Genomic DNA, 16117 nt, shown 5'->3' on the forward strand with positions numbered 1-16117 from the left:
TGAATGGCTGCAATCACAGCATTGTAAGATGGTGACAGATGTACCCTTGGGCCCCTCGTTGATTCAGAGATGGTCTTTCCCCTTTCATGTAAATGGCCTCCTTGACTCCGCGCTCAAACCAGCGTTCCTCCCTGTCCAGGATGTACATCCTCATCATTGAAAGAGTGTTGTAGTGTCCTGATGACACCCAGTTTGTGCTCCATCATCATCATCATCATCCACTGGAGCACAAACTGGGTGTCATTAGGACGCTACAACACAGAACAAGCACCGTTCCCACAAACACTGCATCTCTGTGGCTTTTAAACCCCAGAACATGCTGCACCAAAAATGAGCCAGGCTTCATACATGCAGACTGCACACTCCAGCCCAGGGGTGGGGAACTCCAGGCCTCGAGAGCCGGTGTCCTGCAGGTTTTAGATCTCACCCTGGGTCAACACACCTGAATAAAATGATTAGTTCATTATCAGGCCTCTGGAGAACTTCAAGACATGTTGAGGAGGTCATTTAAATCAGCTGTGTTGGGTCAAGGACACATCTAAAACCTGCAGGACACCGGCTCTCGAGGCCTGGAGTTCCCTACCCCTGGTCCAGCCTATGTTGGACAAAACCAGTTACCTTAAAACCATCCCAACCTTCCCTCCCAAGAAGATTTAATTGGGAATTGAAATGGTAATATGTTTGTAAGGTCTGAAAGTTTAACGTTATTAGAATCTATTTATTCTACTTCTATCCAACTACAAACTACTGAGCTTGTCCTGTAGACACAGTAATACATTTCCATCATATAAATTAATTTTGTGCTCCAATAGGAAGGTTTAAATACCTTTGATATTCCAATTCTCGTGTATTGTGACGACCAGTATGTCTGTGGAAAATTGCAAATAATATGGGTGACCGTGTTCATCCTTGTCTGGTCCCTCTCTCCAGGGTGAAACATTGTGATATGACCTGTTGGTGGGTAAGTTATATAGAGCTGTTATCCAATGAATAAAAGACTTTCCAAAACCAAAGTTGTGAAAAAACTATGAAAAAGGACCAGTCAAAGATTTGTTCTGATTCTAGTGACATTACTATACTATGACATTATGATGCTTCTGGTGCAATTATCTCATAAATAACAGAAAGCCAAAGGTTCACTGTGGTTGTGTTACAAGACAGAGCATCCACAGCAGTAAGAGGTTAATGGTTTAGGGCCCGGATGGCTTGGGGATAGAAGCTCCTCTTGAGTCTCTCTGTCCTTGCCCGGAAGATGCGGAACCTTCTACCAGATTGCAGAAGTTGGAACAGTTTGTTGCCTGGATGGGACGGGTCCTTCAGTATCTGCTCTAGTCCGGCATCTCCTGGTGTAGGTGTCCTGAAGCGGGGGAAGAGCAATCCTGCAGCAGCGTTCTGCTGTACGGATCACTCTCTGGAGAGCTTTTTGGTCCTTCACACAGCTGTTCCCAAACCACGATGTCATGTTCTGTGTGAAGATGCTGTCCACATGGTGATGCTGTTAATAATAATAATGGATTGCATTTATATAGTGCTTTTCAAGGCACCCAAAGCGCTTTACAATACCACTATTCATTCACTCTCACATTCATACACTGGTGGAGGCTACAGTTGTAGCCACAGCTGCCCTGGGGCAGACTGACAGAAGCCAGGCTGCCATATCGCACCATCGGCCCCTCTGGCCATCACCAGTAGGCGGTAGGTGAAGTGTCTTGCCCCAGGACACAACGACCAAGAGCCGGGGCTCGAACCGGCAACCTTCCGGTTACAAGACAAACTGCCAACTCTTGAGTCACGATTGCCCCGACGGATGTTAGAGAGGCATCTACCTACCCAGTTCTGCCAGTGAGGAAGTCCAACACCCATGCACACAGATGGCTGTTGAGTCCCAGATCCCTCAGCTTTGTGAACAGTCTGCAGGGCACTATTGTGTTAAACGCTGAAGTGTAATCAACAAACAGCATTCGCACATAGTTACCCTGTTTCTTGTCCACGTGGCTGAGGGTGGTGTGCAGGACGTGGGCGATGGCGTCCTCTGTGGATCTGTTGGGTCAGTAGGCGAACTGGAGCGGATCTATGGTGTCTGGGATGGAGGGGGAGATGATGTTCTTCAGCAGCCTCTCGACCGCCTTCATTACTACCGAGGTCAGTGCAACTGGCCGGTAATCGTTCAGGGATGAGGGTCTGCTGTTCTTGGGCAAGACGGAAGTGAACACACCTGCTAGCTGGTCAGCGCAGCAGACGGCCGGTGATGCCGTCTGGCCCCGCCGCTTTCCTTGTGTTCACATGGTCAGAATTAGCCCATGAAAATGTGATAAAAGTTAAAAAAGGAAAACTCATTTTGTATTTTCATTTAAATACCCTGACAAGGCACACCTGTGAAGTGAAACCATTTCAGGTACATCATGAAGCTCATTGAAAAACAAATAGTGGCTACTTTGAGGAATCTAAAATATAAAACAGATTTAGAGTTATATATTATCTTTATAATCCCATATAATCCCATCTTCAATTCAATTCAGTTTTATTTATATAGCGCCACATCACAACAAAAGTCGCCTCAAGGCGCTTCTTGCTTCATATATGTGATGTTTTCAGTTTGTATCTACACAAAAATACAGAAAAAACACTGAACGAGAAGCTGTGTCCAAACGTTTGACTGGTAGTGTGTATATTTATGCAAATAATTAAAAAGTCACACTACGCCAGCTTGTAGCTTTGTTTGAGAGTGTGTAGAACAAACCTGATGACAGGAACTCCCAGAAAACTTAAAAGTAATAAAAAATCAATCAAAGTTTGAGAGCTGTGAGCAAAAAACGAAGCCGTAAACAGCTGGAAACCTGTGTGCTTATTACAGTAAACACAACAGTCTTGTATGTTTTACTTTATGAATTCATTTCTTTTGATCAACACAAATATTAACAGAGGGAGATACTTGATGAACCACACTGATCATTACAGTCTGCACTGGGCTTGTCTGCATCATCGTTTCACCGGACAGCATAATCACGATGTGGCGATAGCCAAACTGGCCAGCAGATGTCACCACGGAGTTGAGTTTCAGATCGTTTCAAAGCCTCGAGACACGTTTGGGTCAAAATCATCAGCAAAAGCGGAGCCGTTACACCACACGATGTCACATTATCTGACATCATCTGTACATGTCTTTCCTTCTAAAGGTATAATCTATAACTGGAGTCTGACAAACTCAGTGCCTCATGTAATACGAAAATAAGTAAACATGGCTTTAAACAAAATAATTTAGAGTGTCATACGCATCTGTTCAAGACAACCATGTGCTTATATTACAGCTGATGTGGGTACATTTGTGTTTTCAGTGACATATTACTGAAACACTAATTTCATGAAAAATAGTGCAAATTCCTAATTCATTCTCTCTGTAAATTAAATGCTGTATTATCCACGTTTTAAAAAGGGTCCAATTTTCAAGCATTTCCAGTAGTAACACAGCTGACGACAACATTAAGTTCCTTCTTTTAGCAATCAGTTGTGTTGGCACTGTATGAATATGGTCACACATGCACAGCAGTAAGTGTGCCTACATGTATGTATGGATGGGAATGTGTCTGTAGCCCCCGATCTTTAATCATTTGCAATGCATAAAACAAATAGCAGCAGGGGACAGGTTGTTCTGCGTCTGTCTCTGAATCACACACATCAAGTATCTGGAGTCGAGATTGAATGTTTTACCTCAAATACGAACACTCTTACACACTCCAGTTATTTTTGAGTTTGAGGAAGAAGCCGGTGTAATGAGTCATGAACTTAACAACCACATATCCTAAGGTTAACTTTAACTGAAGCCTGAGCTTTGCTTAACAGAAAATGACGACCTTGCAGAATCTAAACCTAACCTTTTCTGGTTCTCACCAGTTTTTATACACAAAGACGTGTTGCACGTGACCTCGGAGCCTTTGTACACTCACTGTCCTGTTGCATTTTTTATTGTCAGTCCCATTATCATGTTCTCGCCCTTCTCTCATTTATTCTTAATGCTAATTAGTTGCGGACAGCTTGCTGCTCGATTAGAAAGCTTGAGAACGTGGAGCATTGCTCCTATCTGATCCCCATCAGGTTTTTCATAGCTGTGTAAGTGTTTGTTGGGTTTTTGGTTTCTATTAGTCTACGTCTGACAACCCAATGTGTGTCTGGTTCATGATTGGTTCACGTATCGCTGGAAAAAAAAAAATTTCTTTAAAGGTAAAATTTATGAATAATAATTTTAAAATCTGCTGAATTAAGAGGTTTACTTTTAAGTTATTAAATACTTTTCCATACTCCATCTACTCTGTTATACGCCTGCTAAGGTGGCAACTCATCTGTGACTTTGATAAATCACTTAATGTCATTTACTTGGTAATGCTAGCTGAGTTTCACACCAAGCACAGGTTGTAACTGATCTCAGTGCATTTAGCTGTGCATGTGCAATTCACCAGAAAAGCAGCTGCCGGCATCTCAGCTTTGCACAGCTTCAGTCGTTGTTAACGAGATGGACACAGAGAACGCTAGCGTAGCATAAGGATTCACGACAGCACGTCTGATATTAAAGGAGAGAGATCGCTTTACTTTCGTACGTTTTAATTTAGACAAGAGGAGCATTGCTTGTCTCGCTTGCTCTGAGGGAATGCCACAAGTTTCTCCCTTGGTTGAAACTCGTCAGGAAAATAAAGACACATCCTTGGAACAAGTTCTCAGTGCATTTTGACTTTCATAGCATAAGAACACAGAAAAAAACAACAATAAAGATTTCATAATTTAAACATTCGTGTCAAATGTCTGAGTGATAATGATCTAAAGAAGAGAATGAGTTGGACAGAAAACAAAACCAGTATCTTTTGACTGTTTTACAATACCCCCACCGTGATCAAATAAAATCAAACCCTTAATTAAACCACAGAAAATGTGTTGTTGCTATGGTTACATTAAGTGAACGCTGTGATCCCTTTAGCTGCAGCTACATTCTGGCTGTTGGCACTCGCTGTTAGAAGCTACGAGCACAGAGTGAGTATTGTGGTGGGGAATAAAGAGAAGAAGAGAGAGCAGAGAGAGACAGGACAGGAAGCACGCTACAGGAGAGAACCAGAGTTTAATCACTGCTCATAATTAAATACAGAGAGGTGAGTGAAGAAGAAGTGCTCCGTGCATCATGGGAAGCCCCCCAGCACCCGAAGCATATTGCAGCACATCTACAAGATGGTTCAGGTCACCTGATTAAAACTTTACTTTTAGTAAAAAGTAGAATGAGTATCTGTATCCACAATCAATCTATGTCCTCCCTATTGTAGTGCTACCTTACAAATCCATCAATAACAGCTCAGACACCGTGCAGCTAGTTATATAAATAGAAAGCTAAATAAAACTTGAGAGCACCGACTCACTGACCTCTGAAAGCATGGGACTGCTTTTGCAGGGGTTGTGGTGTTACTGTAAAACAGAATTACACTACATGTGATTAATGTCACAGAACAAAGTGGAAGACTTTTTTGTTCAGGAAATAAAACTAAACTGTAGCAGTTGGGCTAAACTCTGTTCAGGACACAGTTTTATGAACGCCCTAAATCATAGTTATACTCTGTTATAAATGTTATTTACAGAGTTCTGGCATCCACCCCTGTTCAGGAGGCAAATCCCCAAAGACCCAATAAAACTCCTCTTTTCTTGGCTAACATTATCTCCTTCTACACTTGATTTGAGCTATTTTTCTCTTAATAAGCATCCATCTCCATCACCACCAAGCCACTGCTATGACACGTTTTCTTAAATCACATACTCACTTTCAACTAAAAGTAACTAAAGATATGCATGTTTATTAGCTGTTACTAACAATCAACTGTATTGCAATTTGCAATATTTAAAATTTACAACAGCAGCCCTCCTGCAAGAACAAGATTCTCACACATTCATTTTAAACTACATGTGGATAGAGTGTCTCAATTTTCTTTCATTAATATAATTAGAAAATCTTTCCGACTTGCAGCAGGAATCCTCTGTTTGACTTCAGCGTTGCCACAGTAGTATTATAGCCTCCATAACTTGTGTTTGTTACAGATACTGCAGGTAAAACCCTGTTACATGGCATCGTTTAGTGTTCATGTGTACTGACTCTTATGCCTCAGGATGAGAGCCCAGTGGTTAAATTATAGTTCGGAGGGTTTTGAGACATATTTAGGCTTATTCAGCAAAGCAGTTTCAAAAACAGTCTACAACTGATCTACTAGCCATAGTGTCCATACGGCTGATCAAGCCTACTGTTTATAGCATGGGCTCAACTGCTTAACAATTAATCTTCTTATTAAACTGATGGTATGTTTGATACTGTGTTAGCTCCATTTAATTTCGTGTGTCACTACCAACAAGAGTGAGCCAGGCTTCGTCCTGCAGCTGAGAGACGAGCAGCGCTTAGCTAAACAGAATCAGCAGAATTACCCTGACATCTGAAAACAGACTGAAGACGAAGCTTTTCCTGCTCTTCCTCCACCATCAGTCAGTAGTCCCTTTCAATCAGTGCAGTGTCTTCGTGGCTCTGCTTCAAATCTCCTCCTCTGCAGTGACTGGGTTTTAAAGAAATTAGGTTCTTTCACATGTCAACATTAATTTTTGGTAGCGCAGTGTCTCTCGCAGTGGAGTGACAATTTTATTTGTTTCTGATCTTTCCAGTAAGATTTAGCCGTCGTATTCCTCGTTAGATGTGAAAAGTTGTTCGAATCCATTTCTGTGGTGATCCATACTTTTAGACACGAGGCCGGTTCTTATTTTTTCAGTGCAGTACGGTCAGCTGACAGTTGGAGCTACGCAGCAACGTGGCCGATCAGGTATATGTTATCGTAGAGGTGGCCTACGAAGTCATCCGAAACATTGTGTGCTGCTCGTCGTGTGTTCCTGATAAACTCCCTCTTGGACATCTTGTTTTTCACGTGTGGGCTGGTGAGGTCGATGGAGAGCAAGATAAGGCTGTAGCACAGCACATACACAGCATCTGCAGAGAGAAGGCACCAGATTGGAATTGGAGAGAGGAACAGAAAGTGGAAAAACTCGTCAATCTGAGTGATTTCTACTACTAAATAGCTCTAGAGCATTCTTGTTTCCAAGACTTTCCAGAGGGGACAGGTGGTTAGATTACCACATCCATGAAAAGGCAGTAATCCATCCCTCTCTAGTCTTGGGCTCTAAAGTGTCAGACTGATCCTGCTACAATTCCTAACCACACAAGCAGTTCAGACGAGTTAGCAATAATCCAGAGAGGCATTGGTTTCTCTGTGTTCTGCTGACATTAACAAAGCCTTTGGTAAATGCAGGGAAAGAATAAAACCTTCTGACATCCTTATTATGTGGCAGTGAATGAGGTTTTCATGTCATGTCTGCATACTACAGTTTGTTGTTACTACAGCAGGACGATGAAAATCACACTCCCTCAACATTTCTGAATCCGAAAAACTGAAGCTTCCAGTTTTACTCTTATTATCATTTATCTGTTTCAGAAATCAAATACAAGACGGTTCGCTGTCAATGACAACATCAGTTTAACAGTTCTGGCAAAAACAAAATATCCACGAATGTTAGCATCTTAGTGTTTGCTGGGCATCTCTTTAATGCTAGCACCAAAGAAAAGGTTTTACAGAGAGTTGTGTGTGAGGGTGGACATTATGAAAGGACTTGGACTGGCAAGGCAGAGAGATTATTAAGATGGAAAAGATGTGCAGCAGATTAAGGATAGCAGTGGCTATGTGCTAACAGGTAAAGATAGTGTGTTGAGTAGATAAAAGGAGTACTTTAAGGAGATGATGAACACAGAAAATGAGAGAGAGGAGGGCGGATGGAGGACAGAGTGAATGAGACAAAATCAGGGCCGCTATGAAGCAGATGAAGAGTGGAAAGGCAGGTCGTTCAAATGACGTACCGTGTCTTATTTTGGAGGAGTTTTTGATCAGACTATTTAACAAAGGATGGCTGAGGAAGGGTACAGTGTTTCCAAAACAAGAGTGATGTGCAGCAACTACAGAGGGATAAAGCTGGTGAGCCATCTTCATGCCAAGAAAGAGCTCTACAGATGCAAATGAGATGTTCTTTGAGAGGGTCAAATGGAGCTGCTAGGAAATGTGTATGAGGAAGTCAGAAAATCAGAAGCATAAACAGCTGGGGAAGGATAGTAAGGAAGTGAGACAGTGGTGAGGTGTGCGGTCGGAGTGACAGATGGATTCCAGGTGGTTGTGGAATTAAATCAGGGATCAGCTCCGAGCCCCTTCTTGTTTGCTATGGTGATGGACAAGTTGGCAAATAAGGTCAGGCAGGAGTCTCCATGGACTTTGATGTTTGCAGATGAGAGCAGGTGAAAGAGAGCTTGCAACAGTGGAGCTATGCAGGAGCAAGACAGAATACACTTGTGTGTGTGAGAGGCAGGCGGGTGCTACGGTGAACACAGAGCAGAAAGAGTGAAAGGGGATGAATTTAAATATGCTGGGTCAACCGTTTAACGCGACGCACAAGAAAGGTAAACAAGTGCACGCAGGGTGGAGTGGGTGGAGATGGACGTCAGGGTGATTTGTGACAAAAGGAAGGTTTACAAGATGATAGTGAGACCTGCTATGATGAATGGTTTGGAGATGAATTCAGAGAAGCAAGGATTAGATGGTTTTGGGCATGTTTAGAGAGGCGATAGTGGACACATTGGACAAAGGATGTTGAATTTGGAGCTGTCAGACATGAAGAAAAGAGGAGGCCCACAGAGGAGAGGACATGCACGGGCTTGGTTGGACAGAGGAGGATGCGAGGGATACGGTGAAATGATCCTATGTGACAAGCCCTAAAGGAAGCAGCTGAAGAGGAAGAAGACTATCTTCTATCAAAGAGCCATCTCGAGGCCCAGACACACTGGTGACACTTAAGTTAACTCCTGTACTTAAAGCAGGAACACTAAGTACTAACCAGGACTGAGGCCCAGCTCTCGAACAAGCCCAGGGTTACAGGTACAAAACCTGTGGCTGAACTTGGTAATAAGGGTTTCCAGATATTCTCCTCTCTCCTCGGGCGCATGGATGTGTCTGAAGAAATCCCTCAGAGCATTGGGGAGAAACTGGTTACTGAAGTTATGGAGCTTCACCAACTCATCCAGGACATCCCGTCTGCCCACACAGAAACATACAGTCACACAAGCTGCAGTCACAGAATAGCATACAGATACTATCTTTATTTATTTAACCTTTATTTATCCCATTGAGATTCAATTTGTCATTTACAAGAGAGACTTGTTCCAGACAAACATATTAAAATATCTATACTAACATGAAAATACATTTAATAGTTAGCAGTAAAGGCATATTTATATATTTGGGGATAGTTAGGACCAAATGTATTTGGACACAGTAGGTAAACATTTTCCCTCTGAGCACCATCACACTGGACTGCAAACTAATCTATTATGATGTGACTGTCTCTAAACATTCATGGACCTATGAACTGCAAGTGTCAACCTTTCAGCTTAACAAACTGTTGTGAATGTCAAGTGAAGAGTGGTGTGTGTGTGTGTGTGTGTGTGTGTGTGTGTGTGTGTGTGTGTGTGTGTGTGTGTGTGTGTGTGTGTGTATTAACCTCTCATCCAGATAAATCCTTAGCATCTTCCAGTTGAGCCGTCTGGTGTAGAAAATAAACTTTGCCAGCTCAGTGGGGTGATCCACTAGTATACCTTTGGACATGAAGTAACTGATACCCTACAAACACAAAGAGGAAAATGATGCTCTGAAATAGCAAAGACTTGTAGGACTAAAGTTAGAATCTAGACACTGACTCAGCGACTCAGGGAAGGGGGACGTCTGCGTCTCAGGGTCAGACACAGAAAGCCCGCCGAACAGAGAGGCAGCTCTAAAACAAATGCTTCCCAAGAGAAAACTACAAGTTGTAGCCGACAAATTCTTTTACTGTGAGCGGCAGCGTCTCCCAATCTACAAAACACTCAATTTTCATGCAGTATTTATTATATAGGCGTGGTGACAGTGTAACGACAGCTTGGTTCTTGCACTCTCACTACGATTAGCTGATTTCAGTCCGTGTGTTGGGGAAAGGAAAATAGTGGCACAGTTTATAGTGTGGATACGGACATTACTTCGATTTTTTTCGCACAAAGGGACACGAGCGCAATGGTAAAGTAGAGACTATTTGAGGACAGAAACAACAGCACAATGTTGCTAACACAACATGCACCTGCACAGACAGCATGCTAAAGCTAAGCTAGCCAATAACCCACAATGACACTAACGTTGAGTAAATGCTGACCCCAGCCCAGCGCCGTCATTTGCGCTGTTGAACTACAAGAGTTACCAAACTAATGAGCAGTCAGGTTGCTAGTTTATTTTGTTATGCTAGCAATCTCCCACTCTAGCTTGTTGATCAACCAAAGACCTAAACAGAGTTTTCATTCATTTGAAAGCCTGATGCTTAGCCTTGTCCACCCCTGTTGGAAAACGCAAACTCAATTTTGACCATTCGAGAAAAAATTACCCATAATCATCTCACAGATGTAACATTATCTACAGCTACTTTCAGCACCATTGATATTTATTTAGAGATTTTTCTTTCTGAGTTAACTTCAATAATTACTTCCTCCAAACCATCAACGTGTCTTTTAGACCCCATTCCTACAAAACTGCTCAAAGAAGTCCTGCCATTAATTAATTCTTCAATCTTAAATAGGATCAACCTATCGACTCAATTGGTTATGTACCACAGGCCTTCGAGCTGGCAGTAGTTAAAAAGCCATCACTTTTAGCCACTTTTTAGCCATCACCAATCATAAGTCAGTCTCCTTTCATGTCAAACATCCTTGAAAGAGTAGTTGTCAAACAGCTAACAGATCATCTGCAGAGGTTTATTTGAAGAGTTTCAGTCAGGTTTCAGAGCTCATCACAGCACAGAAACAGCTTTAGTGAAGGTTACAAATGATCTTCTTATGGCCTCTGACAGTGGACTCATCTCTGTGCTTGTCCTGCTAGACCTCAGTGCAGCGTTCGATACTGTCGACCATAATATCCTATTAGAGCGATTAGAACATGCTGTAGGTATTACAGGTACTGTGCTGCAGTGGTTTGTATCATATCTATCTAATAGACTCCAGTTTGTGCATGTAAATGGAGAGTCCTCTTCACACACTGAGGTTAGTTATGGAGTTCCACAGGGTTCAGTGCTAGGACCAATTCTGTTTACATTATACATGCTTCCCTTAGGCAGTATCATTAGAAGACATAGCATACATTTACACTGCTATGCAGATGACACCCAGCTCTATCTGTCCATGAAGCCAGATAACACACACCAATGAGTTAAACTGCAGGAATGTCTTGAAGACATAAAGACCTGGATGGCCGCTAACTTTCTGCTTCTTAATTCAGATCAAACTGAGGTTATTGTACTCGGCCCTGAAAAGCTTAGAAATATGGTATCTAACCAGATTCTTACTCTGGATGGCATTACCTTGGCCTCCAGTAACGCTGTGAGGAACCTTGGAGTCCTTTTTGACCAGGACATGTCCTTCAACGCACATATTAAACAAATATGTAAGACTGCGTTCTTCCATTTGTGCAACATCTCTAAAGTTAGAAATATCCTGTCTCAGAGTGACGCTGAAAAACTAGTTCATGCATTTATTGCTAAAAACTAAAAGCTCCTTGAAAAGCCTTCAATTGATCCAAAATGTTCCAGCAGGAGTACTGACAGGGACCAGAAAGAGAGATAAATATTTCTCCTGCATTGGCTTCCCTTCACACAGATGCTATTCATTTATTTGTAAGTGAGCAAACCTACAAATTCAGCAGGGGATCAAATACTTATTTCCTCCAGTGTATAACTGTATCAACTGTTATCACTGAAGGTTTAGACAACAGACTGCAGATGCCCCAAATCCAGATGTGCGCATCAACCAATACTGACCCTTTGACTAAATCATTAGGTCAGGTGAAGGACGGGGATTAAGTTATTTTGTTCTTACACTGAAATCCTGGAAAAATTAACATATTGGCTGGCAGGAGATTTGATGGAAACAAAAGAAATATTCACAGTTGATGCGTCTCTACTACAGATCCTGGGTGTAACTTTATATATTACCTCCTGTGGGTTAGCATTGAATGTCAGGCTGCCTTCATCTAGCTGTAGGTATAGTCTTCTATATGAGAAACCAGCAGGAAGCCTTCTGTTGTAGATGGAGCAGTGGCCCCAAGTGGACTTACATAGCCTGGAGGAATTGACATGGATTATTAAAAAAAAAAAACAACAACATAGACATTTGTAACACTTCTAGTAAAAATGTAATTACCACAAGAAAAAACCGAGGTGAAGTGCCTTACCCCTGCCAAAGATATTCATCATTTCCCAGACCCTGCCACACACATCCAGCCAGGCACAGATCAGTAGCATTCAGGTATGACAGTATGGTGATGCCCAGTTCAGGTGGCAGCATCTCCAAGTCTATAAAACCATGAGGTTCCTTACCTACCAAAAAAGGAGAGACAAAATAGACAGACGTATTCAGATTTAGTTGTAGCATTTTTCTGTATTTGGTTGCACTGCGTGCTTTTAGAACATATGAGCTGTGAAATTGATGAAGATGTTTTCATAATTTGCTCTGTTTTTCGATTTGCATACATTTTCTTAAGCTGCAGTGTGTTCAGACCTCGGGGCCAACTAAGAGACCCCAGTACCAGGACTCCAAAATGCAAACTGACTTGAAGCACTGTACGCGTACTTTGTCCTGATTTTAAGTACATGCTAAAAAACTCATTTACTAAGCAGAACTCATGGCAGAACTCATGGCCAAACAGCTATGCCTCTCACTAATTACACCCAAATTTCTTGGAAACCTTCGGACAGCATACAATCCTTTCCTACAATAGAATAGTTACAGCCCACCAGCCTCACCTAATGGCAAGATCCAGGTTGAAACCCCGGATGGAGCCTTTCTGTGTGGCTAATAATCAAGTTGGATGAAAGTATTTATCTCTTTCTTAGGTTTAACGTCCTGCATATGAATCAAAAGTAATAGCCTATTAACTACAGCTATTCTGATTATGTACAAAATGTTAAAAGAAGCAACTAAACAGTACTGAAGTGGAGATGAAACACTACATTAATAAAGGCATCGATTTAACATTATATGTCAAGTTGGCTTTAAGAAATAAGTGTCTAAAGTTACATGTTTAGTACAGAGTATGATGTCATTGGGTTGTTTGGTTGCTGCCAATAGACTTTGATTAGTTTATGTTGGACCAACAAGCTGTAGTTACTGACACTGTTTGATTGTTTCTTGTTTAGTTAGGTTTATCAAGTGGTGCAATCAACTGACAGAGCAGATGTCTGCAAGATGCGATCAGCATGGTTTTATTCAATAAAGCTGTCCCTCTTCCAAACAGTTTACAACATAACAAGTTAGTACATGTGCATCACAAGTTTTTACCCAAGCACGATCGTGTCAGAGGGGGACCCGACTGATGTGTGGAATGGACAATGTAACAAACACACAAACAAAAATGGAGCCTCAAAGGACAGGATGCTACAGAAACCTATTTCCTTGTTTTAGTTTAGAAATCCTTATCTCACATGATCTCACTGAGTGGATTATTTCATAGTGAAAGTGAAGAGAAGTGAAGCCCAAATGTAAGTAAACGAGAATGAAGGACTTTTTCCTCCCTGGGGACATGGTCACAGATGTTTGGATTCCCGACAGGCATGAATTGTTAATACAGATTGCATCGTGTGTGTTTGTATGTTTATACCGCCACTGCGTGTTCTCAGCAGATGATAGATGTCAGGCCGATAGCAGTGCTGTGGAGCTCTTTTCTGCGAGCCTGCATCTCTCCCTGGGTAAAGAAGAAAATGTTTTTCTATTCAGTCGCAGACATTGAAATTCACCTCGAGGAGAAAAATGAATCATTTTCTGACTCTAAGCTTCACCACTGGTTAATTGTTTTCAGTGGATTTGGTAGAAACTGCCAAAAGTTAAAAATAAACCTAAAGAGGAGAGGATAAATGCAGTTAGCTGTCAGTTCAAATGACAGCATGTGTAATTACTGTACATGGCATAAGAAACTCATTAATGCTTAATAATATATACAGATTTAGGAATAAATAAATATATGCTGACTTTAGGGCTGTCCAGCGGTGTGGTGGTTAGCACCATCACTTCACAGGAAGAAAGCCGTTGGTTTGAATCCAGGAGCCCTTTCTGTGTGGAGTCTGCATGCTCCCCTCTCTGGTCACACTCGAAAGACGTGTAATTAGTGAATTTAAATCGGCCATGAGTGTGACAGGTTATCTGTCTGTGTTAGCCTTGACAGATCAGTGACATGTGCAGGGTGAGCCCCTGCTCTTCCCCTGTTACAGCTGTGACAGCATCCCCACCCCATGACCCTGGACTGAGCGGAAGAAAATGTATATTTTTGATTCATTATCTTCACATATAAAACTATTACAAATAGGAGATAGTAATTTAAATCTATATCATTCAGAGAACTTGGCTACATCTATAAATGACGCCGCACCCTGGATTGCAGTCTAACACCGGGAATATTTATATAAATTACACCAGAACGTTTCAGTTTCAAAATTTCAGTGAAATATAGAATTTCCATCATTTCCAAGTCAATTCTGTTTCCTGCTCTGAAGCAGAGTACCTTGCTCCTGTCGTCCCCCTCCTCTCTCAGCCAGTCGATCAGCGAGCTCTTCCTGAAGCTGCTGCTGTTGTCTGGGAGGCAGCCTCCACAGTGCCTGACCCATCTGTAACAGGAGGGAGACACTTAGATGATATAAAGGAATATGCTACATTTCCACTTACCTGTGTGAAAAATAAAGTAGTAGACTACATCTTTTTTTGTACACGCATGTTTCTTCTTTGCATACTTTGACATGACATTAAATACATGATCAATGGATGTATACAGTGAGCACTGTTCGAGGCAACATTTGACCATTTACTTTATGAACAGGGGTCATACTTTTTAGATCAAACCTGGTTATTAAAAAATCGAGATTATAAAGGGTTAAGACTGAAGCAAAGTAATGAGCCGCTGTGTCCCGTTTCATGTATTAAAAAGCCTACGCAGCCACCAGAATCTGACAGCACTCTAACTGCTTCAGAATAAATAACGATCACCGACACAGGCCTACATTTAGCAAACACTGTCAGATCCACAGAGCACACATGCTGCTAACTAGCTTCAAATTTGGCTTGTTCGGTACCTGCGTGCCAACAGCAAGGAGACAGCGGCTAGTCTGAAGGCCGGTCAAACGTCAGCTGTTTTACATAAACAACTTCCATTACACTGTTGTAAACATCAACGCTGGAAGTTCCAGCCAGCACGGTAGTTTGACTTGCAGACCCGCCCTCCCTCCCTTCAATACCACTGGCCACAAAATCACAGTAGCATTGAACCTCTTAACCCATTGGTTGAACTGTCTTTCACTCTTATGCTAGTCTTTCAATTCATCAAGTTAGCCTACCAAGATAGTTTAAGTGCACCGAGGACACAAATGCGTTCTCTTTATTTACATATTAAAGAACATATGAGTTCGTCACAGAAACGTAAGTGGCGCTACCAACCTGACTTCAATGATTCCTCTGACAACCTGACCTGCGCACAATGACAGCTGGAAGCGCGAGTTCCTTATTATCAAACGGATACTGCAGTAATTTCATTAAGCCGAGTACAGATAACAACAGAACAACAGGTCCTCCGGTTCAGCAGAGCCCTTCAATACAGGAGTCTACCAACTGAATTATGTTTCCACTCTCTTCTTCCTGTCGGCCCTCCCACCTTTTGTATCGCGTCATATAGACAAAAAAGGTTGAATCGAAAGAAAATGTGTCTTCCCCCGGTTTGTCTTTATCAGTGGATTAAAGTTTACGTATTTAACATGAATGTGATAAATAAGCTTTAAAAACAAAAAAAAAACAAAAGCAGAACCAGCGTCTGCGTCACTGACGTCAACTTATTGCATGACGTAGGCAACGCGCACAGACCCAAGAGCCAATCAGCCTGCTTTACAAGTCGGATCAGGGGACAGTGGTTAATGGTTAATTATTGGATACACCTGAAAGCTCATAATAAGCGTCATCCTGTTA

The 16117-nt window shown here is 41.9% G+C and overlaps 1 protein-coding gene across 2 annotated transcripts; it reads right to left on the bottom strand.

Annotated features, from left to right (window-relative positions):
* Positions 1 to 4540: 4540 nt before the first annotated feature.
* Positions 4541 to 15809, bottom strand: fbxo8 (F-box protein 8). Of its 2 annotated transcripts, none has more exons than XM_085356702.1 (8): positions 15596 to 15809; positions 14670 to 14772; positions 13773 to 13856; positions 12348 to 12492; positions 12109 to 12235; positions 9604 to 9722; positions 8941 to 9137; positions 4541 to 6994 (listed from the first exon to the last, which is right to left on the bottom strand). In XM_085356702.1, the coding sequence occupies exons 2-8, from the start codon at positions 14770 to 14772 to the stop codon at positions 6807 to 6809; spliced, it is 963 nt and encodes a 320-aa protein (XP_085212828.1). In that variant the 5' UTR covers positions 15596 to 15809; the 3' UTR covers positions 4541 to 6806. The 2 variants fall into 2 exon arrangements, with proteins under 2 accessions (XP_085212828.1, XP_085212827.1); XM_085356701.1 differs by lacking the exon at positions 15596 to 15809 and adding an exon at positions 15235 to 15347.
* Between the last annotated feature and the right edge of the window lie 308 nt (positions 15810 to 16117).

The sequence above is a fragment of the Diplotaxodon limnothrissa genome, linkage group LG6 (genome assembly GCF_057381915.1).
Source record: "Diplotaxodon limnothrissa isolate DT_005_m linkage group LG6, D_limnothrissa_male_GT1.1, whole genome shotgun sequence".
Classification (NCBI taxonomy): domain Eukaryota; kingdom Metazoa; phylum Chordata; class Actinopteri; order Cichliformes; family Cichlidae; genus Diplotaxodon; species Diplotaxodon limnothrissa.

What these genes read in the sequence shown, in the direction of transcription:
- fbxo8 (XM_085356702.1), bottom strand. Translation starts at nt 14,772, where the DNA reads ATGGGTCAGGCACTGTGGAGGCTGCCTCCCAGACAACAGCAGCAGCTT. An exon ending in AGGGGGACGACAGGAGCAAG is followed by an intron (nt 13,857 to 14,669) that starts GTACTCTGCTTC and finishes TTCTTTACCCAG; the next exon opens with GGAGAGATGCAGGCTCGCAG. An exon ending in TCAATGCTAACCCACAGGAG is followed by an intron (nt 9,723 to 12,108) that starts GTAATATATAAA and finishes TTGTGTTTGTAG; the next exon opens with GGTATCAGTTACTTCATGTC.